This window comes from Canis lupus, chromosome 10, assembly GCF_003254725.2.
Source record: "Canis lupus dingo isolate Sandy chromosome 10, ASM325472v2, whole genome shotgun sequence".
In the NCBI taxonomy this organism is placed as follows: domain Eukaryota; kingdom Metazoa; phylum Chordata; class Mammalia; order Carnivora; family Canidae; genus Canis; species Canis lupus.
Window position 1 is genome coordinate 33121542 of NC_064252.1, and position 27262 is coordinate 33148803.

Here is a 27262-nt window from a genome sequence, read left to right on the forward strand (position 1 = left end):
AAAAGGGTAAACGGATACTCTGTGCGACTTGAGCTGCCGAGGCAGAGAATTCGTTTAATCCAATCCAAAAACGACACGTTGTATAGAATGGAAAACTAGGGAAACTTATATGCTTAGTAGTAGGGGATTGGTTAAAAAAAAATTATAGTACGTGTGTGATGGAATATTGTGCAACCATCAAGATGACCTAAAGTGAGCGATTCACTCACTAGAGACTAGAGCAGAACAGGATGGTAATTAGGACAATGTTCAATTCTCACAGGACTGGGAATAAATACCAGGATGTGGAGAAATTTAGTATGAAATTGTCATTTTAAATCAGGCAAAGACAGGTTATCCAATAAACGATACTGGAACAGCTGATGAGCCATTTAGGAAAAAAAAAAAAAAACTTTAAACCCTATATGGCTTAAGTATTTAAATTTAAGACGTTCAAAGAAAATGTAAGTAAATGTGTTCATTAGATTGAGATTGTGAAAGCCTTCAAGGACAGCAACATACAAATCCTAAAGGGAAATATTCATAGATTTGATAATGTAATTGTAACCATAGTTATAATGGTTCCATAAAAGTGCAGATTTTTCTGCACAGATTTTTAAACTCACCATGCATAGAGTTCTTTAAAAACACAAGTTGAGAGAAGACAAAGGATTGGACTGGTAGCCCTAATTTAAAATGAACTCCTACAGATCAATAGGAAAAGCTCCCATTGGAAGAAAACAGGGTGAAAGACCAACAGTTGTTTAATTGGTACACAGTTTACATTTGGGAAAATACAAAAAAATCATGGAATTGGGCAATGGTAAGTGTTGCGGGACAGTGTGAACATCCTTAAAGCATACTGAACTGCACACTTCAAAACAGTTGTAATGGTAAATTTTGTGTATTTTGCCACAGTAAATTTTGAAAATTTGTAGATCTACCGTTTTCTCATCGTGAACGTATAACCCTTGCATGCAGTTTGTGAATTAGCTACTTCAAGTAAATTTCAGTGCTTATCTCCTAAGTATTGCACTGAGATCTGAAAGTAGAAGGGAAAGAAACGTTAAAAGAAGCTTAACCCTGTTCTCAGAGATCTTCGGGTTTAACTTAAAGAGGCATATATACTTTTGTATCATCTTTGTGAATTACCAGAGAGCAGCCTATTTCTAATCGAGCCTGTAGGGGACTGCGAGGTGATGTTTAGATGTTCTTAAGTTTGGCTCAGATGTGTTGGCTTACTGCTCCAAAGTCCTTTTGGCTTTCCATGCTCAAAGTGGTTCTCCAATTTTAGCGTTTGAATCACCTGGAGAGCTTGTTAAAACAACCTCAATTTTCATATTAGGCAGGTTTGAGCTGGGGCCTGCCAGTTTGCATTTCCAGTAAGTTCCCAGGTGATGCGGACGCTGCTGGCCCAGTGATCACACTTCGGGAATCACTCTCCAATGTAAGACATATCGCAGCATACCGTATTCTCTGTTCATGCATCTAGCTCTTCAGACGGGGAGCTCCTGGAACGGGGACCATCTTGTTTGTCTTTGCATTCCCGGGTTCTCACCCACTGTGCCTTCCTGAATAAATTTTTGTTGAATAATTTGAAAGAAAATAATGCAATGAGTGTTAATAAATTTGATATTTCATGTTTTTAAAAAGTTGATTTTAGTTTCTCTTGCTAAGAGGTGGATCAGGTGGCAGTGGTCCCAGACTCGCGCATGGCAGCAGTCAGCTGATGCTGAGTGGTGTGGGGACCCCTTACACCACAGCTGCCACAATCCTTGCAATCCTTCCCTTGGTACACCTGCCTCCCCCCTCCAATTCCCCCTTCTCCTGGTATTGGTATTTGCCCCCAGGTCAATCCATGACCATTGACCATGACCAAGCCACCATATTTTTTATAATTATTTTTAATATCATTTAGTCACATAATTTATAGTAGCATGGGTTTATAAAAGATGTTTAAGACTGGTTGGTAACTTAGTCTTGTCTTAGATTTTTTTTGAAAATGGAGAAGAAGGGAGTTACGAGTCAGAATATTTCAGGCTGACGTGTTGAATATAAATTCTACAAACAGCAAATAGGAATGTAACTTATTTAAGCCTATCGGTTCACATTTTTAAAAGCACCCTCATTTCTTTAAGGTGAAGTACTATTAATGTACTTTTTTTTTAGCTTTAAAAATAGTTTATTTCCTTCTTCACAAACACTTGAGCCTTCTGAACATTATGCAAGGCACCACAAATTAAATAAAAACATTTATTAGATTCTAATTGTCTTACACGATTCAAAAATAAGTGGGATTTTTCAAAGCAAATAGGTGCCAACTGTGGGGGGCTGGGGTAGGGTGGTAGGGGGCATGAATGCAGGCATCGGGACAGAGGGCACGTGCTTTCCTACACTGTCTACTCAAACAGGCAGTGACAGTACGTGAGCATCAGATGAGCAGTAATTCAAAATGAGTACACCCAGGAGAGGTGCTGCATCTCATGGATTCTCTGTCTACAGGATACAATGCCTCAAGAACCTCCCTAAAAAGACCTCTCTAATTACCTAAGGAACTGAATTTTAAAAACCAAAAAGCCAGAAGCAGTTCTCCTATTTCTCTGTTTTCTGTTGTCACTTGAGATATTAGTGCAAAAAAGACTCATGGTTTGAATAGAAGCCTGGACGTTTGGGGAAGGAATCTCAGAGGGAAACCTGGCTGACATCTTGGAATACGGGACCATCACTTAAGTATAAAGTGCCAAGGGGCCAGGTGAGAAGGTGACCAGTGCCGTGGAGAAGTGGGGAGGGGAATAGGGGCATTGGTTAAAGCAGAGCAAAAGGGAACAGTGGAATTGTCCAAGCTGGATGCCCATTTACTCTTTGCCAGGCATTGGAATACACTCTGTGTGCATTCTCTGATGGAATGATCAACCTCTGGGAGCTAAGTATGCTTATATCCAGGTGAAGACACTAAGGTTCATAGGGATTAAGAAATCTGCCAAGCAGATGTGCAATTTAAATCCCTAAGTATCTGACACCAGAGCTCATGCTTCTAGTCGCTCTATCACGATACCACACTGAGTGGATACGGTGGCAGAAGACACTCCAAGCAGAGAAAAACAGCGTGAGCAGTGGCATGAGAGCTTTACACAGCACTACACCGAGTGTGGTTCTCCATCAGCCTGTCTATAGGGAAGTGTCTATAAAGGACACTAGAAAGATCCAGTGGGGCTGGGCTGTTGTTAGCTTTTATGCCATGTTAAAGAAATTAGACCTTATTCTGAGAGGCTTCAACATGAAGACACTAGAAACAAAAGAAAAAGATGGTCCTCTCTTCTTCAAAATCCCCAGACTGGGAGAAAACCTGTGATCCTGATTTCTATACCTGAGTAAACAATAGAACTAGAAAAGACTACAAGTGTTGGAGAAAGAATATGGGCTCTTCAGTCTGAAAAGGCAAGGGCAAAGATGGGAGTCTGTGAAGCCTATCATTTCACAAATAGCAAGGTAAGAAAGAACATGGACAGACGCCCCAAACCACTGTAATCAGAGAACAGCCTGCCTTTTGAGCAAGGATGGATGGTCCAAAAACCTCTTGCTGCTTGACATGCCCACAAGCCCCTTCTCTGAAAAACCTTGCATTGTGTCAAGGGATCCACCCGTACTGTGAGAATTGATAGGGCCAGGAACCTGCCAAAGACGGTGATGTAGGGGAGCCAAGGTATCTTGCCATAAAGGAGACCCCTATCAGTGCAGGAGAGTGGGGAAGAGTGTCCATACTGAGTAATGGCAATTGGACCAAATAACTTCTCTCTGGGATGTTCTTAATGAGATATCAGAAGGAGGGCAGCCATAGAAAGAAGCAGAGAAGTAAAATGCCAAGGATGCATTTGGTAGCATCATGACAGTCAGTGAGAAATACTTTTGATTGGAGGCCCTTAGGACACCAATATAACAAGTAGTTTAGGAGCACACATTCCAGGGCTAGACTCCTCGGGTTCAAAAACACTAGCTCTGTGACCTTGAACAACTTCCTCAGTCAATCTGAGTTTCATTTTGCCTACATGGAAAATAGTGATAAAGTCAGTCTCTCAGTCTTCCAAATGGAAAAGGCTTGTTGAATAGCAGAAACAAACAAACAAACAAAAATCCATGATCACATACATTTGTGAAGTTTTAATAATTTGAATGTGAGAAATGTGTGAGGCCACCTAATCTAGCATTGCTTCTGAGAATAACACTAAAAAATGATTCAAGGGAAGGTATAGGCATGTGAAGTCAACTTTTATTGGTGTGTGCAGATGAACTGTTGAACAAATAGTTCCCAGATCTCAGTGGCCTCACATACCCACATTTCTCAAATTATCGCTGAAAGCAGGGGGTAGGTTGGTGCTCAGGGTGTTGTGCATTTATAGATCAGGTGTATGAAGTGCTTAGAGTATTTCTTGCCATATGGCAAGTGCTCAGTGGCTATTGCTATTTTATTATTATTATTATTATTATTATTATTATTATTATTATTATTATTTTCCTGAAAGATTAAAGAATTATATTCAGGTTCTCTATCAAGCCTGCCAGTGAAGCTGCTGAGACAGATTCCTGGGTTTTCTTTCTTCTCTATAAAGCCTTGCAATAAATGTCTCGGTCTCTTTCCATTGAAATCTGAAAGAGGCTCACGTAAGTTTAGAAAGAAAAAGAGAAAGCTTCACCCCAAAAATAGAGAATAAGAGGACATAAATTGATAATACCAACATACTTTCTAAAAGATTAGATCGTAAGTGATTACTAAATACAACTAGAACATGTTGGGTTTGTCACTTTGCTTTGCAGTTGACACCAAGGACAATTACCGCCACCTTTTGCATATCCTTGAGTTTCTCTGCCAATGACAATACTGAGCTTAATGAACCGTGGTTCTGATGGGATATGACAATTTCTTTTCTGATGTAGTTAAGTGCTTGACCATCACAGCTCACAATACTAAAACCTCCTGAAGCTTGAAAGAGATTTAGGACTAATAAATTATAGTTATTTTAATGTATTCTGACTACATTATGCTTTAGAGTCTGCAGACAATTTTGAATACATTATTTGATTCTCACAACATTTCTGTGAGGTAGGATAGGAAACAGGCTCAAGGGGATTAAAACTGGCTTGAGTTCATAGAGCTATTAAGTAGAGGAAGTGAATTCAAACTCAGGTCTTGTGACTCCTCAGTCCCATGTTACTTTTACTAAACAATGAGTGGAAAATTTTGTAACTTAACATCCCCAGAAGTAAAACAAGCTGAACTTGAGTTGGAAGAATGATTCGAGTTAGAAATAAAAATATGTTGCACAACAGGTGGCGCACTTCACAGCCGTGGCAGGCTTTGCCAACCAGCACTCTTTACTGCTTATCCTGGATCTGGCTTCAAAATCCTCTCTGCATGGTGCTCTGGAGAACTACGACTAAAAAAAATCAGAGCAAGCACATGGTTTTAAATCTTTTTCATGGGAAGAAGTTCCATGGGGCTTGTGGAAGGAAGCTGGAAGGACCCGAGGTAGAGACTGCTAATGCTTACCAACATACCCAAATCGGCCTCTTCTTCCTCAACACATTGTTCTGCCTCTGTTGCAGTTAGATGAGGCCACATGATTGAGTTCTGGCCAATGAACCATGAGTGGAAGTGGGCAAGCCTTTTCTTTCCCTATTTTCTGAGTGAATGGAGACTTTGAAGATCTAGGGGGCAGCAGCAACAGAATGGACGAAGTTGGGCTACTGAAAGGCTGAATGGAGCAGCACCTCCCCCCGAGCCCACCAACCTACCCCCTGCTTTCAGCGATAATTTGAGAAATGTGGGTATGTGAGGCCACTGAGATCTGGGAACTATTTGTTCAACAGTTCATCTGCACACACCAATAAAAGTTGACTTCACATGCCTATACCTTCCCTTGAATCATTTTTTAGTGTTATTCTCAGAAGCAATGCTAGATTAGGTGGCCTCACACATTTCTCACATTCAAATTATTAAAACTTCACAAATGTATGTGATCATGGATTTTTGTTTGTTTGTTTGTTTGTTTCTGCTATTCAACAAGTCTTTTCCATTTGGAAGAAATCTCTAGTTGGGTAACCTTGATGGGATCATGGGAATCTAAGGGTCAGCTACTCACTCATTCCATGCCCTACAAATCAGAGCCTGGGCACTTGGCCTGGATTCTTCTAACTGCTTGTTGATATCTGGGTTAAAACCCTTGAGCAAATGAGGCAAAGAAGCAAGGACAGTTGAGAAATGAATCTCTGGAGCTGTAAGACTGAATCCAGCTTGCATTGCATTCTGAATCCAGAGTCCTGCAGCTTGCATTGCCCTGGTTCCTACTCATTTTCAGAGCCCGATTTCCCAGATTAAGAAGATTCTGTGAGGTACTTGATACCTGTGCAATAAGCTCCCTTTCTGCTTCAGTTGGCCTGGGTCCATTTCTGTTGCTTATACCACGTGTTCATGTGTGAGAGCACGTAGTACACAATCTACACACAGGAATATTCCAGCACCAATAGCAACTGTTCTTGGCTGAGGTAATCTTCCCAAAATATAATTTCCAAATATATAATTTTTAAAATACGACCCTCCCATTTCAAAAGATTCAGATTCTTTATCTGTTTTAGGACCAACCCCCAAAATTTTAGCATTAGCATCTCAGAACCTTTTTACCACTCTCATTTCTCCTCCCCTCACTTTCACTTTTCTACCATATGCTTGCTGGTCCTTGGCTTGCCATCTCTCTACCCCACTGGATTCACCATGCACTTGGCCTATTGTGACTTTTACTTTCTTAGGCTTTTGACAATTCCAGCCCATCCTTCCTATTGTAGTTCAAGAACGATCTCCATGAAATAGAATTTGATGGTATTCCCCATAGCACACTATGTGTACTTGTTTTATGGCCTTTATTACACTTTGTTGTGATTGTTCACAAGTTTGTCCTTCTTCCTAGGTTATAAGCTTGAGGACAGTGTCTGTCGAGTCACTATGTATCACAATACTTAGGATACTCCTGGGCGTATAGTATATGCTCAGTAGGTATTTGTTGACTGATTGTCTGACTGTGTGAGTGAACATGACCTGATCTCTATAAGGCTCTGACAATCACCAGAAGAACCATTCTAGAACAACTACAATAAAGGCTGTACAATATCCCAGCCCTGAGCTACCCAAAGGTGGTTTAGAAAACAAAGAGACACTGGCTATCTTGATAATAACTTTTAATGTTTTAAAATTTAACTAGTGCACACAATACATGTTTTAGCAGAAGAATGAAAACGTGTGTTTGGTGCCTAATAAAATTGACATTACAAAATAAGACCATGTTAAGAAAACCTCAAAAGTAGAAGTAAACATTTAAGTAGAACAAAATGAAAAACCCAAAAACAAATGAAAAAAATGCTAAGGGATATGCTTTTAAAATAGTAATAAATGCGGTTGCCTAAATGCAGACTTGAGATGTTGAGATTTACTTTGGGACTTAAGAAAAAAAAAAAGAAAAAAAGAAAAAGCAGCAGAATGCCCTTCATTTTAAATGTATTTTTTAAAAATGTCTGCACATTGTTTTCCTGTTTGCAAATGCAGTATAATCAAGTATATATATATAAGGATACCAGCTGGATTCCAAACTACTGATAAAAAAGTACACCACCTGGTCTTCCCATTAAGCATACAGTTTACATCAGAAAGCAACAAGAAGTCACACTACATATTACTTTTCCATGTCAGACCCTCCCTGCTACCTATGCTCCAAAGTGAACACAGTTGAAAACTACTTCAACTGAAGAGAAAAAAATGAAAACAAAAATCTTCAGCACCTTATAGTTTCTACGCACAGGACAACACGGGCAGACAGGAAATACAGGAAGAGAGAGAGAAAATGGGTAAGACCAGTGATGTGCTCTTCAGGAAAATTCTATGTATACACAGCTGCTCAGATAGATAGAATGGCTGATTTATATATTGGTCATTCTGAGAAAAAAAAAAAAAAAGACTTTCAAAAGTTCCGCAAATTTTGGCAGATCCCTTCAAAATGTAAAGATTGGAGACACTTTATTCGCACAATCATTTCCTAGAACTTTATCAAATAATTAAGTAGCACCATAATGGTGGGAGTCATAGTGAGGAAAAGTTGCTAAGGAAGAAAGGAGTACTCCTTTTTACTTCCTGCCCACTCTTCCTTACCAGAGTACTAAAGATTCGATGCTTAGGGTACAAAATAATCAAAATGTGTTTTATGGGAATGAAGTACTTTCTAGACTGTAGTGCTTCCCTTAACATTTCAAGAGAAGTATGTAATTCCAGGACAAGCAGATTTCTCTAAAATCCTGATGACAACCACTGCCAGCTTGGCAAAGTTTTGCTTTAATGCTCAAGAATGTCAGATGATAGTGATACTTAGAAGAGCATCTTGTCAACAGCGGGGTAAGAATTTAGTCAGCACAGGAGGCATCTGCTAGCAAGTTATATGGTTAAAAAAATTCAAAGTTCAACTAATTCTTTTTCAGATGTGAACTCCATTGAGAATGGGGATCTCCTGGGGATCTGGTTTTGTTGTTAGCTTCCCTTCTTATAAATAAATCAATTCAAACCACTCCTGCCTTATGTAAAAATATCAAAATCTTACATAAACCTTACCAAGCAAGGCCTGAGAAATGCAAGGACATTCACTAAGATATTTGTGCAAAAGTTGTTTCTCTCAGAGAGCAGGGTAAGTTTCAGGCAGAAACCAACCTCTGGGATAAAATTTTAGATGGGATTTTTTTTTTTTCCTATTTTCACTAAATAAACACTAGAAGTTTTATCTAAAATTTGTATAAAGCTTTAAAATATTTTTAATAAATTTAAGTTCTAGACAAATACTGACAATTGGTAATATAAAATGTGATTTGGTACATTTGTGGAATTTGAAGACTTACTATGTAAGTTTCTATTACACATTAATATTTAATTGTACATTTCAAATACAATTATGCTTACTTCACATCATTTATTGAGAACATAAATCCCCTTGGTTACTCTCATGACTTCCAACCCTTTAAGAAGTTGTACCAAAATTAAAAATCATTAGATTTGATAGTGACAAGTGAGGAAATACAACTCCTTAAGGTTGATGAATAAGCCATATATGAATGCTTATGAAAACATTTACAAATATTATATAGGTAATATAATTAATTACAAATTACTTTCTGTCCATTAAAAACATCTCTTTTGAATTTGAAAATGATGCATGAATAGGGTGTATACAATGTGCATGTTTTCTGCAACGTTAATATTACTGGATTATACAAATTCAGGCTAACACTGCACCACGAACAGGACTGAGAATGTGCCATATCTGTAATGCCACTGGTGGAAACAGACTGGGTACCAAAGTGCTGGATTTTCAACCTTGCATCCAATGTCAGTTCCTCTTTAGTCAGAAGATGAAGCATCTGCCTTTCCCACGGCTTCCTCGCCGAAGAGCAGCTTTCGAAGTATATTTGCATAAAATGGTCCATACACTTGTTTGTTGAGATTCACAATGTTTGCAAATTGAGAGCCTAGCTCTTCCAACTCCTGTTGAATGACAGCAAGGCCTCCTGGCATGGGAGGCATGCATTTTTGAGGACTTGGAAGACAAAGTAGGCTTTTCATGTATAGTTGGATTCGTTTATCTGAGGAAAAAAATAAGATATCTTTTAATCTGTCCCATTATTAAAGAACATGATTTTTAAAAAGCAAATGAGAGTAATAATTACAGCGGGTGAATTGCCATAATATTCCCAATTTTCTGCCCTCCCTGTATCCATGTCCTTTATGAGGTTGCCTTGCAGCTCTTCCCATCAAAGGCTATAGACTATCTCCCCATATCTTGAATTGGGGCTGGCCTCATGGTTGGTTTTGGCTGATACAGAAGGTGGCAGAAGTGCCGGTATGCTAGTGGCATACAGAGACTCCAAGTGCCGTGGGTCACATCTGCTTTCTCTACCCACCACTGCACATGAACAAGCCTGGGCGGGGTGAGAGACCACACTAAGGGAAGCCTGGCTGTTCCACGTGAGGCCATCCTAGACCAACTTGTAGCCAAAAAGCTTACAAACGCTCGAGAAAGACCAGGAAAGGTCAGCAGAGCTACCTAGCCAACGCAGAGCTGATTGCGTATGCATGTATGAGTCCAGCAAGACCAGATGAACTACCTAGGTGCCCCCATGGACTTATGAGCAACACTAAAGATTTGTGTTTTTTTAAGCGATGGAGTGTGAGGTGCCTTGTTACGCAGCGATGGCTGAGAGACAAAAAGCATAGAGCACCTTTGGAGTAGGACAGGAACTCTTTTACAAAAACTTAACACTTAGTGTCCATAATTTTTTTTATTTATGTACATGAAAGTTGAGTTTGTAAACTGGTACTGCCAGTTTGGTCCCACAAAATGTTTTGTGTGTTTTTTTTTTTTTTTATAGAAACTATTTAAAATCAGGGGATTTTGCATTGAAATCCAAATTTCCTGTTCCTCTTGAAAAATCTAGAGATCAGACAAACTTGGAGGCACAAATTACCTCATGACCAGAGTAACCACACATCCAGGTTTTCCCAGTACAGTCAGGGTTTACACCTATTGTCCTGGCATAATTAACAAAAATGCTCTAAAAAGTGTCATGGTTTGGACAATAAATTATACAGTTACCCTACCTACAGCCAACAATGGAGGCACTGAGGAGGGCTGCCCCAACAGGCACTCCAGTTTGCCATTTTCTCCATCATCCTACTTCCCTGCTTCAGTCTATTTGCATGTAAGGCAACTTTACAAAAGGATGCAAATGTATAAGTAAATTAGGTTGCGATAGTATTGGTCAAATAGTTACTGGACAGGCCAGACCCGCTATAGGCCATGCTGCCCCAAGGACTTTCTTTGGCTTTGGAAATGGAAACTTCACAAAGAAAAGTTTACTAAGGAGAACACAGTCCATAGGATATGGACAATGATCACATTAATGAAACACTGGTCTTCAAACACTTCTCCCAAAAGTCACACATTGTAGCCAGATCTGACCTAGAACTCTAAGTTCCCAATGTCACATGTCCTTGTCTTAGCCACAACTGTTTTCTCTTGCGAGACAACCCTTCCCTCTCACCTCACCTCTGCCCAAAGTCTAAAAGATCCTTCAATGCCAAACCTAAAGTTACCTCCTTTCTGTGGCTTTCCCTAACATCCATCAGACAATCACGCCATATTACTGTTACTTAAGAACATGTGTCTTTCTCCCTTCTAAGACAAGGAGTTCCCTGAGGATGAGGGCTGTGTCTTTTTTTTTATCTTTATATCCCTGGCCTCACATGTGGAAGACACATCACTGAACTGAACTGAAATGAAGTAAGAATGGAATGAAAAAGTTCAGTAAAGGTGACTACGTCCAATTGAAAACAAGAGAGTCAGGGAGGAATGGGGTGGGCAAAGAGAACTTGGCCTCACCTGTAATATGGAAACAAGAAGAAATCATTTGTGTATGTATCACTTATACAATTGAAAATTACTTTTAAAAAACTGATAGCTACAAGCACACAAATAATCTACAAAGCAGGTAATCTAAAAAATAATTTTCCCCTGGTTTTCTCATATGCATTTGAAAAAAAGCTGGTTTGAAAGAAAACTTTTCTAGTTATCTTAAAAGGCTAAGAACACAGTGGGAGTTATACTCCCATTGTAAATAAACAGCACATCCATCAAGAACAAAAGGTGGCAGACTATGGGTACCAGAAAGAGGGAAAGAAAACCAAGGCTAACTGGTCCTTCTTATGCCTCCGGGTTCCTCTAAGAGCTTAATTTACTCCAACTCTTCTGCAAGCAGAAAATTAAGAGTCAATTGTGTACTAAATTTCCCGTTAGACTGGTTGCCTACTCTCTGGAGCCCAGGTCTGTTTTTATCACAGATATGGTCCAACACCTTCCTGCAAGATTGTTTAAAGAAAGAAACTCTTTCAAAACTGTTATTATGCTGACAAGTGGTTCTGTCTCCTCTGTGGACGAGTCGGTTTTTAGGCCAAGACTAAAATGACAGAAGCATTTGTCCAGTTAGGAGCAGCCAAACTGAGTCCCTGCCAAAGGCGTGCCCTTGGCTTCCAGAGTCGTTCGGGAGGGCCACTCAAGTGAGTCATTTGAGTTTCTAGGCAACGATACTTTGAATGAGGTTAAAAATGCTTTCAGTTTGCAAAAGAGCAGGAAAGTTGGACTGGGAATAGCTGGGTGAAAAAAAAAAGTGCTTTATGGGATTTTAAGAGGCCACCATGGGGTGGTGCATCCAGGTGGGGCATCCCAACTTCCCTCCTGAATTACAAATATTTCCCTTAACCACAGCAAGGGCACAGAAGACACCCGAATGCTCCTGCCACCGTGCCAACCCACAGCAGGGCTCCAGTTCTGACTACAGTGCCCACTGGGAGTAGTTAAGAATATGAGCTCTGGAGTCTGACTCATTGAGAGTCCCTAGTCTGCAACCAGCTGGTTATATGAGTTACTTACCCAGCTAAGTCTCTGATGTGCTCACCCCTTCTACAAATACAGTTGATCCTTGAACAACATGGAGGTGAGGGGCACTGACTGCTCTCATACAGTCAAAAACTTACATAGAACTTTTTGGCTCCCCAAAAGCCTGACTACTAAGAGCCTACTGTTGACCAGAAGCCTTACTGAGAACATAAGCAGTTAATTAACACATATTTTATGTATTTCATTCTTATAATAGGCTAGAGAAGACAAAGTGTTATTAAGAAAATCATAAGGAAGAGAAAACACATTTACAGTACTGTATCAAAGAAAATCTGCATGTAAGGGACCTGAGCAGTTCAAACACATATTGCTTAAGGGTCGGCTGTATTTACTAAATGCCATGCTGTGGGTCCAGCCTGGTACAGGGATATAGCAGAGAAACATGCATTCTATCCTCATGAGGCTTGCACACTAGTGGGGCTAGTGGTGTGTGGTAGAGACTGCAGACAGTCTGCCCCTCCTCCTCCCAGGTATGGGCTGCCCTGCTGGAGACCACAGGCTGTGAGGACACAAAGGCGTAGGCAGCGAAGGCATGCAGGGAAGGGCTTAGTTCCAGGGGGCTGCAGCTATGCTGTGTTTGTCACTGTCGTCCAGGGTCACCTCTAAGAAGCCCACAGTGCTGCACACTGGCACTACTCCTTTCTGGGAAGCAGTTAAAGCCTTGAGCTTTTAGTGGCCTAAATCTCCAGCATTCCATGTCCCCAGGGGTAAGGATGAGAGAAACTATGTGAGAGCCTCAAATAAATAATGACAAGCCTTTGTACTCTTAGGGAAGTCAGTGTTGTACATTGAAAACTTGCAGATTAGCCATAGGTCCCATTCCTCTTCTCCTCCTTCTGGTCTTTATTCCTCACTCTCTGCAGCAGACACTTGCTTTGTGCCCCACATCACCCTCTCCCCCTCCTTCTGGCCACAGCACCCCAATTTGGTCTGGGGGAAATCATCTCCTCTCTCTCAGACCAGGTGCTGCAGGGAAAGCAGACTCACTCTGGCTCCAGGAACTGAACATACATCTCAAGCTCCAGTTCCTTCCCCTCTGGCCACCATGACTGATTCAAGAATGTGTTTTGACCTATAGCCATGCCAACTGGAGCCAATGAGGCTCAATTCTGGGGTCATTATTTGGGTTAACAGTAAAGCCAATACCTTGTTTTTCACTTGACTGCAATGTGGAAAGATACAGGCTGGAGCTGAAGCTGTCTTGCCATGATAGAAAAGAGCCTATCTGTGATGACAGCCAGCCCAAAGGAAGGCAGTGTTGAAGAGTAGAGGTGGGGAAACTAGTGCCAGTGACACAGACTGAACTCTAACTAAGCCATATAGAGCCAGTCCTGCTCTGCTCTTATTGGTTATGTGAGAAAATGCACTTCCTTCTTGCTTAAGCTGGTTCAGTTCTGTCACAGGTAATAGAAAGAGTCCTAACTGATGCATTCCCCATTTTCCCAACTCACCAACATAACTTGACACCGAGATGGTCACTTGCCTAGAAACCAAATACAAAAAAAGCCCACCATCATGTGCCCCAGTTCCACAGGCTCTTTACTCATTGTCTCTTTAAGTCTGACCGAGAAAAAGGCCTTAGCTCCCTGAGCCTTGCTCACAGCAGAATTGGTATCTATTTTCTGTGAACTTACTACCAGCGGGTTTGGATTGTTGCACTGATCTAGGATTTTAACATTACTGATAGCATTACGATATTTTCTTCATAAAAATCTATTGGCTGGATAGTAAGACAGAGGGCCCTCGAACATTCCCCTACTCTATTATTACATATACACACAGAATAAGCAATGAGTCTCAAACCTTTGAAATTTACAATTTCTTTCTTTATATTTTTATATTTATTCTCCAAAAAGAACAGGTAATCTGTTTAAGACTAAAATGCAACTGACACTTGACACTAGTCAAAACCAGCAAGTTAAAGCAAATTGGAATTGAAGCAGAAACCAATAAAAACATGACTCACCAATCAAGGACCAGATAGGATTGTCCTCCTCTTCGATGCTTGAAAATTGACCTATAAGATTAGCTTGGACCTCAGCATTTAAAGTGGATAAACCTCTCTCCACCAGGGCTTTGTTAACCTCAACACAAGTCTGAACACCAATGGAATTCAGGACTTCCTTCAAGTTAAAGGTCCTAAAAAAACATGAAACAAAACTGCATCAGGAATAGGTTTTTTTGTTCAGCAGTTTATATCTATCTTTTAATATACCAACTTGTTTCAAATGTCTGTCACTTTTCATTTACAAAGACAGTAAGTACCTCTATTAGCATGAACTTAGAATATAGTAACTCCTCCCAAGCACCAACCCTTATGTGTAGCAGATTTTTAAATACTTAAAACCATTCAATTCCATAGGTACTGTTTAGTTAGGAAAGCAAAATCAGAAAAGTATGGTCCCCGAAAATACGTCTGCAACTCCATTTTCATGCAGGACCATCAGAAAGGAAAATACCTACTTACTTCTTAAAATAAACGTTTTGGTCTGAACAAATTAATTCAAGTTTTTTTTTTTTTTTTTTGTCAAATCTATGCTTATAAAATGAAGTAAGAATCAATTCCTTTATGCCTCAACAGTGAATCTATAAAACCAACCAAAAACAAGAAATGAAGGGACACCTGGGTGGCTCAGGGTCAGTTAAGCAACCAACTCTTGGTTTCAGCTCAGGTCATGATCCTAAGGTCCTGGGATCAAGCCCTGCACTAGGTGCTGTACTCAGAGCAGGGAGTCTGCTTGAAGTTCTCTCTCTTACTCTTCTTCTGCCCCTCCCCCCACTTGTGATATCTCCCTCTCTCTCAAATAAAAAACCCACAAGAAATGTGTGTTAAAAAACCCACAAGAAATGAAGATATTCAGATGTTAATACCATAGTGACAAATTACCTAAAATTCTTGATCTGTCATGATCAAAAAAGCTCCTTCCTACTGTTACTTTCAAGAAACTTTAAAAAAATCCCAGAAAACTATGAAAAGCAATTGGCAGAGGGTTATTTAAGAGGTAAGGAAAAAGACGTGATCAGAAAGGGCATGTGGTGGGTCCATGCCTTTAGGGAATGATGATTAAAAATGTCTCTTACCATCCAGAAATAGTCTTTAAAGATAACTCTGCAAAAATGGGAATTAAAGGATGAGAGAACAGGAGTGGGTATGGGAAATTAAAACAATAAAGCAATCAGAGGGGCAGAGCCTCTATAAAGAAGATATTTTACAACTAACCAGTTATTAGCAAGCAGCATGTGCCAGACACCTGCACTATGTGCTTCATGGTGAATCATCTTAAGTTCCCACATCTGTAAGTAAGCACAATCATCCCTTCTTACAAGTGAGAGAATGAGGCCCAGAGTGATTTGGGAATTTGTTCAAGGGTACCTAACAAGCTAATAGCAGAGCTGGAACTTAAACCCTGATCTGTCTGACCTGAAGCTTGACTTCTTAGTAACCACTTTGTTATATGCTTTATATTAATACTTAGCAGCATTGTGGGTTCTCTAAAGGTTTAATAAATAAAAATTTCTGGAAAGAAATAGTTACCATGTGGGGAAATGCTAAGGTAAGACCAGCTGCAAACCTAGAGAAAGTTCCTTTTAATTCTAGATCTTGGGTCCTGGAATGTGAAGGAAATGAGCCTGGCTGATTAGCACAGAAGCAGTAGAAGAGGAAGGGCCTTGACACAGCCCAGGGCTCAGGCCTTGGACTGCCCTTTTACTCGTTGTGCACCCCAAAGCAAATCCCATTCTCTCTGACAACTTTGGATGCTATAATCACTCAGGCTCCTCTTGGCTCTTAATATTCTAGGATTTTATCAAATAATTTATGTGTTTTCTGAATAATGGGAAAGAGATGGAAGAATAGATGCAACTCACTCCAAAGATAGGAATGAGCAATGTAAGGTCTTAAAAATACCTGAAAGGGGACACAGCAAGAGGAGGTGACCCATATAAGACCCATGAAAACATCTGATCATTGACTAAGATTAGGAATTTTCTGACTTGCACAGGATTTGCAACAGGATGATCTAAATGCAAAATCTAAATGAGATCTAAGGTTTGATACTGGAAATGAATATAGCAAAAACAAGACCTTCACTGGACTTGTGTCACATCACTAAAGGACAGGATGACACTACTTCTAAAGACTTGATAGCAGGCTGGATCAGTAAAGTTGGTATATACTTCATTGCAGAAAAATGATGGAATCAGAACTGAATAGGAAAGCCTCCATGATAAGGCTTTCTAAACACATAGCTTGGAATTCTGGTTTTGTTTGTTTCACAGCACTGCCAAATAAGAGCTCTTGCACATGCCCATCCTAAGTGGAAATATGATACTCACTCTGGGACTTGTCATGGAAAAGACCTCTCCCTTCTTATGAAAGGAAATATAAACCTTTAGAGAGAGATATTAAAAGAAATTCTAGAAAAAGAAGGTATAAAATAGGCTTCTCTAAAGTACAGCCCTGAATATCACATCCAGACATCCAGGATTATTCACAATCTCTGAAACACACGCAGAGCCTTAATATGAGGATGAGCAGATATAAACACTTGGAACTTACTCTTTGTTCATGCCTTCAAGTAGAACAGCTGAAATCCTTTTTAACCTGTTTGCAAGCTCAGGGAGGCCTTCTGTAAGAGCACCCACCATGTTGTTGGTAATTAGGGACAGGCAGGCAATAATTTTCAATTGATTCAGCTTTTCTGTCAGTTCCTGAAGACGTGCTCCATCTGTCATGAGTGTCTAGCATATTTATTTTAAATGTAAAAATAGAAAGGGAAGCTCAATACCATGAAAATATAAAACAAGCAATGTTACATCCAAACTCCCATTTCTATCTGATTCCAGGAAAGTCATTAAACCACATGCAACACTAGACCAACTGATGCACAGATAGAACTTGAGAATTAAAATGATGGAAAACTTGAGGGAAGGAAAAAACCCACTCACCTCTGGTAATTCCTTTTTCAGATAATCCCACTGTAACAGTTTTAAATAACTGTTATTTAGCACCAGCGTAGGGCTCAGGCTTGGTTTAGAGCTGTTTTCAGCCCCAGGAGTTAAAGCAGTCTCAGAGAGAGAAAGTAGTTCTTCATTGACAGATTCTTTTATCCATTCTGTAGTTTGATCAAGAGCACCTATAAGTGAAAAGGCCACATATTTGTCCTATTGCTGTTGATCCCTTGTGTGCATTCTACATGGCAGATGTTAAGTTAGGAGCTAGGCATGAATGAAAAGACAGGCACACCTCTGAAGGAGCTTATAGTGCAGATGGGGAGACAGAGCTGTAAACCAATAATTAGAGCAGAATACAACAAATGCTAGAAGGCACAGGAGTGGAGGGAGCAGACACTGTCCAGGACAGTCTAAGATGAAGAGCTCTGTAAATGACACCTGAAGATATAAGGCAGACTATCACTCCAGGCCCAGCAAACAGCGCATACAGAAACCCAGAATAGTGAGGGAATATGGCACATTCTGGATGCTACAAGCATATCTGTATCGCTGGTCCATAGAAAATGAGGGAGAGTAGTAGCAGATGACACTGGGGAGGTAGGCAGAATCCAGCTCACACACAACCTTGAATTCTGTGCAGAGAAGGTATTTAGACAAAGGCCTTGTTTATTAAACATGTTTGGGTCCTGGGTCCCCTGAGTGTCTGATTAGAGCCATGCCTTTCCCAAAATGCACATGCATGCTAGTGTGCACACTTATACTTTTGACCCAGTTCTAGGGTTTCCCACTAGAAACAATCTGCTTTTTATACCACATTGCTTATAAAACTGTATTTGGTAGAATTTATAAGGTGGAACTTGCTAAAAAAAAAAAATTGCATACTGAACACAGATTTTTTTTAAAAGCACCAGAGAATGAAATAAAGAATAGTGATCCTGAAATGCTTCCTCAGACCCAGCGTTTGAGCAGGGGTAATTTGTCAGCAGCTCTGGTTGCCACACCAGAGCAATATTACCTCAGAATTTCATAACTTTGCTTCTCCTCAGTTGGCAAATGTTCTAATTCTGTTCATAAAGATGTAAAATTTGTAGTCTTTTATTTAAAGGATATCCAACAGAAAGAGAGAAAAGGGGGGGATCTTTGTGGATACAATTACAACGTGGTGTTAATAAGCATTTATACTGCGTGCTCAATCATTTACAGCTGACACATTTAAAAGCCCATTTAGTTATCTCAAAAGCAACAGTGTACCATAGTGATTCTCAATCGTGGGTGATTTTAGAATCACCTGGAGAGCTTGAAAAAGAAAAGAATGATCTTGGGCACAGCTCCTGGAGATTCTGATTTAATCAGTCTGAGATGGGGCTCAGGCATCTGTGTTTAAACACCCCAGGTGATCCTATTATGAAGCCATAATTAAGTATGACTGGTAAAGTAGCTCTTTGGGGTCTGCCGCGGAAACAAGATGACGAAGGGGACATCATCGTTCGGAAAGCATCGCAATAAGACGCACACGTTGTGCCGCCGCTGTGGCTCTAAGGCCTACCACCTTCAGAAGTCCACATGCGGCAAGTGTGGCTACCCTGCCAAGCGGAAGAGAAAGTATAACTGGAGTGCCAAGGCTAAAAGACGGAATACCACTGGGACCGGTCGAATGAGGCACCTAAAAATTGTATGCCGCAGATTCAGGCATGGATTCCGTGAAGGAACGACACCTAAGCCCAAGAGGGCAGCTGTTGCAGCATCCAGTTTATCTTAAGGATTTCAACGATTAGTCAAAATAAACGTTCTGGTTTTAAAAAGTAAAAAAAAAAAAAAAAAAAAAAGCAGAAAGAGCATGAGTTCAGAGTGAAACATCAGCTTTCCTCTAAGGGATCTACTGAGATGTTATTCCCACAAGCTAGTACACTGACCATTCTATGTGGCTCCAAATCCAAGGTCAACCCCGTGGGACACTGGTACCCTTTATTTTTCATATGGGCAGTAATTCTCTTCATTCATTCATTCATTCATTCATTCATTCATTCAATAACTGAACACTGAATATGCAGTAGGTACTGTATAAAGTGCTATGGAGTCTTAGATGAGTAAACATGTTCCGTGCACTCAAGAAGCTCTTAGCCTACTAGGAGGGGGAAACACGAGAACAGGCAATAGCCTCCCAGGTGCATTTACCCAAGAATTTCCTAGGAGCTGTGGAGGCCCAGGAGCATTGCACCTGACTTCAACTGTGCATCCAATACATGCTTCTATTTTCCTGCCAGGGAGACTTGGCCTAACCGCCCTGAAACTACCTGGTTCTCTAAATCTAAATCCAACCAGTCCTTACTGGTCTCACCTAAATCCCTCTGCCTGTTGGAAGCCTTCCTTGATCATATGGACTCATTCTTAGCTCTCCCTTCTCAGAGCACCTGTCCTTGAATTTTTGATCTGGCTGTCATTTTTCTTAAACAGCTGAACTAAAAAAACAGCTTCTCTATTTTTAAAAAAATTGTTATTAAATATTTCAAGTGCATCCGTCTTAATTTCATCTCACTAGTGAGATCACTGAGAGTCTAATCTATGATCTTTATTTTTTCTTTCTTTCCCTTGACTTACTTCATATCACAACTGATAGGTATGTGACATGTGGCTTTGTTTTGGCAGACACATTTGCTTTGAAAAATACTCAGATACCTTTCCAGTGGTACTTGTCATATAGGGGTTGGTCTAAAAGCCTCTGCTCTCTGTGTCTGGCATTAGAGACCTGGTAGGTTTCCAATTCACCATCTCTGGAAGTAACCATGGGCTTAAGGAATGGCTCAAATAGTCTCCTTCAGACTGACAAACTGATTGGTCCTACAGGTCTGCAGCTATCTTTCCCTCCCTACTGTCATCCAATAAAATGTTTGTACTAATGTACACAGTACATGCAAATCAAAACAAAGTGGTTTTTGCAAACTCTTTCACAAAGCAGAGAAGGGAATATTTCTCAATTCATTTTATGAGTTCAGCTTTGCCATGGTGCCAAACCCAGACAAAGGCATTACAAGAAAATTACAGAGTGATCTTTTCCAAAAAATACAGATGCAAAACTCCTTAAGAAAGCATTAGCAAGGTAAAGTATTAGCAAGATAAAATAATTAACTATGACCAAGGGGTACAATAAACATTTCAGTATTACAAGGTTGGTTTAACATTAGAAACACAGCAATCAATCAAAAAAAAAAAAAAAAAGAAAGAAAAGAAACACAGCAATCACTGTAATTCAGAATATTAACACTATAAAAGAGAGAAAAAAAAAGATCACTCCAATAGATACAGAGAAAGCACGTGACCAAATTTAACATGTGGCCTATTTAGATAAAAACTCTCAGCAAACTTCCTCAACACAGAAAAGAACATCTATGAGAAGCTGCAGCTAACATCATACTTAATGGTCAAACAATGGAAAAACTCTTCCCTAGAGTGGCAAGGATCCTCTCTCTCATGACTACTAATGAACATTTGATTGGATGTCTTAGTGCAATAAGGCAAGAAAAAGAAACAAAAGTCACACAGATTTAAATAAAAAAGAAGAGGAAGTAAAACTGTCTTTATTTGCAGGCAAAATTATTGTATACATAGAAAAACCTAAGGAATATTCCAAAAATCTACTAGCATTAATAAGTTAATTTAGCAAGTTCTCAGGATGCAAAGCCAATATTTGAAAATCAGTTATATTTCTATATACTAGAAAATAAAACTTTTACAAAATATCATTTATAATAGCATCAAAGAACACAGAACAAATGAGATTAACCTGAACAAAATAAGTATGGAACTGATGGGGGTGCCTGGGTAGCACAGTTGGTTGAGCGTCCAACTCTTGGTTTCAGCTGGTCATGATCTCAGGGTTGTAAGACAGAGCTTTGTGTCAGGCTCTGCACTTAGCACAGAGTCTGCTTAAGTTTCTCTCTCTCCCTTAGCCCCTCCCCACCTTAAATCAATCAATCAATCAATCAATCAATCAATCAATCTTTAAAAAAATTAAGTACAAGACTGGAACACCAAAACTAAAACATATTGCTGAAATAAATTAGATTTTAGTAGTGATATCTAGTTCACAAATTAATAGATTCAGTACTGTGAAGATGTCAATTCAACATAATTCTAATCACCATCCCACCTGGCTTCTTCTGCAGAAACTAATAAACTAATTAAAAATGCATATGGAAATTCAAAGCACCTAAAAGAGGCAAACAATTTTGAGTAAGAACAAAGAAAGAAGACTAAAAATACCTGAATTCAAGACTTAGCCTCAATAACCAAGACTGTGTCATATTGGTGAAGACATATAGATCAGAGGATAGAATCGAATCCAATAAAAAAAAAAATGAAGTACTGATATGTGCTACAACACAGGTAAATCTTAAAAATATAATAAGTGAAAGAAGCCAGACACAAAAAGCCACACATTGTATGATTTGATTCATATGAAATGTCCCTAACTGGCAAATCCATAGAGACAGAAAGTAGACCAGTGGGCAAGAGGGTTCTTTCTGGCACAACAGAAATGCTTTATATCTTGTTTGTAGTGGTAGTTACAGGGGCATATTCTTTTGTCAAAACCCACAGAACCATACACTTAAAGTGGGCACATTTTACTGTATGTAGAACATACTTTGATGATGTTTAAAAGAAAAAAAGAGATACGGGTTATGAGTTGGTCAATTAAGTCCCTGAATCTAAACCTAGTAAACACAGATTAAAATCACATAAAGTTTCATCAACACTAAACATATATGTAAATTTATGTTATGTAAAAGCCACTGGTTGTGCTATTTAGTGCTACAAGAGCATTCAGGGGAATGTCCTGTAAAATCTGTCAGTTTAGTATGAATGAGTTTAGTATTTGAGCCTCCTCAGATGAATGCATCAAGGGTATCCCCATATGGATTATTCAAGGAATACAATTCCCATCTTTGCTGACTTCTAATATGGTAACTAAGCATGAAACCTAGTACTTAAGGATGAACTCTGAGTGACCTCTAAAAAGGCAACAACTCCATATCCTGGATCTGGGGGACGGCCTGAACAATTCTGAGCAGACGGTATTCACATAAACTACGAGAATGCTGCAGAATATGTGAATAGGAGATGTGGATGTTGTGCAAAGCTTTAATTGGCTCCCATTTTCAATATTCTAGCAAGTACATTCAGACTAAGTACTCCAATTTCCATTTAGAAGAATATAGTTCCCTTATCCATGACACCTGCTCTATTATGCCTAACAATACCTCACCTCCCTTCCTTTGACACTGATTTTCTTTCCTTTTTTTTCTTTTTTCTTTTTCTTTTTTTTTATAAGTAGGCTCCATGCCCAACATGGGGCTTGAGCTCATGACCCAAGATCAAGAGTCACATGCTCTACTGACTGAGCCAGCCAGGTACCCCTTGATATGGCTTTCTTTGAGAAATCATTTTCCCTCCTTCCATGTGAATATCAGTTAAGAGGTCCCTGACCATGGGTTGGCCTACCTGAATCATATGCTCATCAAACTTTCCTGGGATCTGAATGGTGACTATAGCATTCAAGGATGGCCCATTTTAAAGTATGCATTAAGTCTTCTGATGATGGAGCTAGGAACTTTCCTTATTTTTTCCTGCCCGGATTCCCGATGTTCTCCTGGTTTCTGGCCTTGCTCAGGCTCAGCTATTTTAGCTTTTGTGTGAACTACCGCCGTCCTTCCATTCACTTCCCTTTTTGCTAAATCAGCCAGAGTTGGTTTCTGTTGTTTTCAATACCACCCAGTTGATGAAACACAAAAGTGAAAAATCCAAAGAAAGTAGCCAAAACAGCAGCTTGGTTTAATCTTGGCTTGGATGTAGGAGACCTGGCTTCCAGTCCTAGCTCTACTACTTATTAGCTGTGTGACTCTGTGTTTGGGCAAGCCATTGCTGAACATCAGTTTGCTCATCTTCTGCATGTTCCATTAAGTTCTTAAATGCTTTGTGTGTCAGGCAAAGAAAATAAAATTGCAGTTTGATGTGTTTCTGAAAAATATTTATGTCCTATAGGATTTTTAAAAGAATCAATGAGTGAAAATATCAGTGAGGGTGACAAAACATGAGAGACACCTAACTCTGGGAAACAAACAAGGGGTAGTGGAAAGGGAGGTGGGTGAGGGGTTGGGGTGACTGGGTGATGGGCACTGAGGGGGGCACTTGGCGGGATGAGCACTGGGTGTTAATGCTATATGTTGGCAAATTGAACTCCAATAAAAAAAATTTCAAAAAAGAATCACATGAAATGAAGTTCTATGAGAATATTTTATCAGACATAAGATATTACCTAAATAAATAAAAACCTTCTGAGTATCTTAGAAATTACTTATGCTCTGCACCCCCAAGGGGTAATCTGTTACTCTTTTCACAAGTAATTTAGTTGTTGAACCTGATGTGGTCATCCTATTGATGCTTAGTGTATGTGTCCAATCATTGCCTCAGGCTTTCTTAGGTATACTGTAAATCAGAGAATTATATAAAAACTCTGTGTTGGCAAAATAAAATATTTTCTGGAGTCAATTTAGAAATCTAGGGTACTTCTATGTATTAATTTTCCAATAATTATTTTATAAAAAATCATGTACACACAAAAATCCAATCCTTTTGTCCTTCTGCATGTTACTGTGAGGCTCTTATTTTGATATTAGGGCACAGTGACCGACTTTTGGCAGAGGGACTTGAGGATATAATTAACAACTGACACACACTCTGATTCCTGGACTCTTGATTTCTCTGGGAACATATTTAGAGCTAGGCAATAATGACCTATATACACAACTGGATTTATTCTATTCTTAAATCTCTGAAAATATCCAAGTCAATGTGAAAAGTACAAATGAATTGCAGGTCACTAAGCCTAGATTTTAAGACAGAAACAAATCATTTAACATGAACAAAACTGTAATTCAAACCAATATTAAGGAATTTGCTCCATGAGACAAGCTATCTTGATTCAAGACAGACACATTTCCGCACATGTGTATATACATGTACACAGGCACACAAATGAAACCAACCAATAAAATGCTGGAAAGGAAAACACTGCACAAACATGGTTACTATAGTGCAGGTTTGAGATTCAGGTTCTACGTAGGGTTCTATTTCCATTAATCCCTCTTTCCCTGAGGAGCTAAAACAATACAGCCCTAAAATCACAGAATTTTTATTGTGGAAGGATCCTCAGATGTCATCTAATCTTATCTTCCACTCAGTGCCACACTCCCTCTGCAGATACCCCAAAGAAAGTCAGTATCTCATCTGAAGACCAGCAGTGTTGTGTAGCAGTTCAACATACATGCTTTGGGGCAGAGACATGTCTGGTTTATCCAGGCTTTAGCAGTCACCTCAGCTAAGTACCTTAACCTCAATTTCTTCACTTATAAACAGTGAATGATAACAGTGCCAGATTCATAGGGCTTTGTGAGGCTTGAATGGGCTAATAAAGGTAAAATGTTTGGCCATAGTAAGGACTTGGCATATAATAAGTGTTCAATAAAATGACAGCTGGCACTGACTACTAGTAATAGAAATACCCATTCCAAGCTTAAAACAGCTCTTGCTGCTAAAAAGGGTCAAAACTAGCTGCCTGTTATTTTTCTCCATTGGTCCTAGTCTACACTACAGAGCTTAACCCAAAGTCCCTAAACCAATATCAACAGGAGGGCAGTGCTCCTGGCCTATGTGTACCTCCTTATTACCAAGCAGAATGTATATAGCTTCATGGACTGTTCTTCCTATGACCCTCCATGACCCAGGCCCTCCTCCCTGGACATACTCCAGACTCTTTAAAAGTGTCTTTAAGAGCCCCTTTAAAAGTGACACCAGTTTGGCTTTGGCTTTGTTCACATAAGGCCACCATACTGACTATCTTGACCGAAAAGCTCAATCCATGAAGAGTGGGGGTGAAGTGGATGAATCACCCAAACAGTCTTAGAGTGTGCTTAGTTAAAGCCCATAAGCTAGTATTAAAAATTTGCCAGTGAGGGAATCAGTAAGCCAGCCTTTTGCCAGCTGTGCAAACATCTGGGATCTCAATTCCCTCGCCTGTGAAATAAAGCATATAACAGTACTTAATTAACTAAGTAACTGTGACATTTACTTAACTAAGTAACTGTGACATTTCACTGAAGTACCACGTTCTCTACTCCCAGTCTTTCTTGACCCCTCTCCCAGTCCAGTTTTAATGCCCACTAGTCCATGAACCTGCTCCCATTAGGGTTACCAAGGATCCTCATGTAGTCATATCCTATGATCAAACCTTGACTTTCATTTTTCTTGACCACTCAGCACTTGTCATAGCTGATTACGTCTTCATTCTCCAGTTTGTTCACTTGTCTTGCAGAACATCACCAGCTCCTGGCTTCCTTCACTTCTCTAGCTACTTTCACAGTCACCTTTGTTAGATCTTTCTCCTCTTCTCAAGCTCTAGATGCTTTAGAGTCCCAGGTCATTGTATCTATACTCACTCCCCAGATAATTTAATCTAGTGTAATATTGTGGCTAAGAAATTGAACTTTGTAGCCAGAACACCTGGGGGAGTCCCAGCTCCATAGCTTACAAGTTGTGTCATGGAGACAAGTGATCTAACTAATCTATGCCTCAGTTTCCTCACTCATAAAATGGGGAGTAATTTCCTAAGGTTGTTGCAAAGATCAAATTAGTTAATACAGGTAAAGTACTTACATGTGGTAAGCATTTTATACATGTTAGCTATTATTCTAACATATCTTGGCTTTATCTATCATAAATATACTGATGAATCCTGAATATGTATCCTCAGTATCCACCATCCAACTGTACTCTAGTCTCTTACACCCACAGGCCTATCTGATGTGTCCATGTTGATGCCAAACAAGATCTCAAAGTTCATATATCTAAAACTGAACCCTGATTCCATACCACCTCCCTACTTGCCTTCCCTTGTTGCCCTACCTCACAGACAGCCATCACTATTCACCTTGCTGCTCAGGTGAAAATCTTAGCATCATCCTCTACTCCTCCCTGTTCTCCTTTGTTCAGCTTTTGGTCAATCATTTGATTCAACTTTCAAAATACATCCAGAATCTGGATTCTTCGTACTACTTCCACCCTTGCTACTTGCACTACTTGCTCCCTGGACCATTACTTCTTACTGGAACAACTGCAATACTGCCTACTTGGTGCCCGTCTCCCTCTCCAATTTGCTCCTGTTATAATCTGTTCTCTACCCAGAAGCCAGGGTAGTCTTTAAAAATGAAAATCACACATTGCCCTCCTGCTTAAAACTCTCCAGTGACTTCCCATCACTCTTGGAATCAACTCTAAAACTCCTCTCATTTCCTAGCAAAGCTCAATAGGATCTTTTTCTACCTCTCAGTCTCGTCTCCTCCCACTCTCTCCCTGCCTACTCCACTCCAGCCACACCGTCTGCCCCGTATCTGTCCAAGTTCCCATGCAAGCTTAGCTTCCAAGCTTTTGTCCCTCTGTCTGGAAAGTTCTTCTCTTACATCTTCACATGCCCCTTCCTCTTTCCTTTGCAAACTCAGCTCAAATGTTACTTCTTAGAGAGGGCTTCCCAGTCTACATTATCTTAAAAAACACTACCTCCCCCACTCCTGCCCCATTGCTCTCTGCCCTTTTTCCTACTTTTCTTCATAGCACTTAACCCATCTGACAATATATGTTATTTGTTTGTTTGCCATGCCTACTAGAATGTCAGCACTCCTCAGGGGTCACAATATTGTTTGTTCACTACAGTATCCACAGCAACTAAGTAGTCTAGGATATTG

General features: G+C 39.8%; 2 protein-coding genes across 5 annotated transcripts in view; one reads left to right on the forward strand and one right to left on the reverse strand.

Moving 5' to 3' along the window:
- Window positions 1-7189: 7189 nt before the first annotated feature.
- TCP11L2 (t-complex 11 like 2) overlaps window positions 7190-27262 on the reverse strand; it is a 38561-nt gene continuing 18488 nt past the window's right edge. For 3 of the 4 annotated variants that reach the window (XM_025462010.3, XM_025462008.3, XM_025462018.3), the window contains 4 exons: window positions 17463-17650; window positions 17074-17255; window positions 14482-14654; window positions 7190-9645 (listed from right to left, as the gene is read on the reverse strand). In XM_025462010.3, the coding sequence (XP_025317795.1) occupies window positions 9404-9645; window positions 14482-14654; window positions 17074-17255; window positions 17463-17650 (785 nt within the window). In that variant the 3' untranslated portion in view covers window positions 7190-9403. Of the gene's footprint in view, window positions 9646-14481; window positions 14655-17073; window positions 17256-17462; window positions 17651-27262 lie in introns of those variants that run through there. The other variant, XM_049115351.1, reaches the window with a different exon arrangement.
- LOC112669149 (60S ribosomal protein L37-like) lies at window positions 18915-19295 on the forward strand. Its single transcript, XM_035695965.2, has one exon. It carries the CDS (start codon window positions 18934-18936, stop codon window positions 19225-19227), a length of 294 nt encoding a protein of 97 aa, XP_035551858.1. The 5' UTR covers window positions 18915-18933; the 3' UTR covers window positions 19228-19295.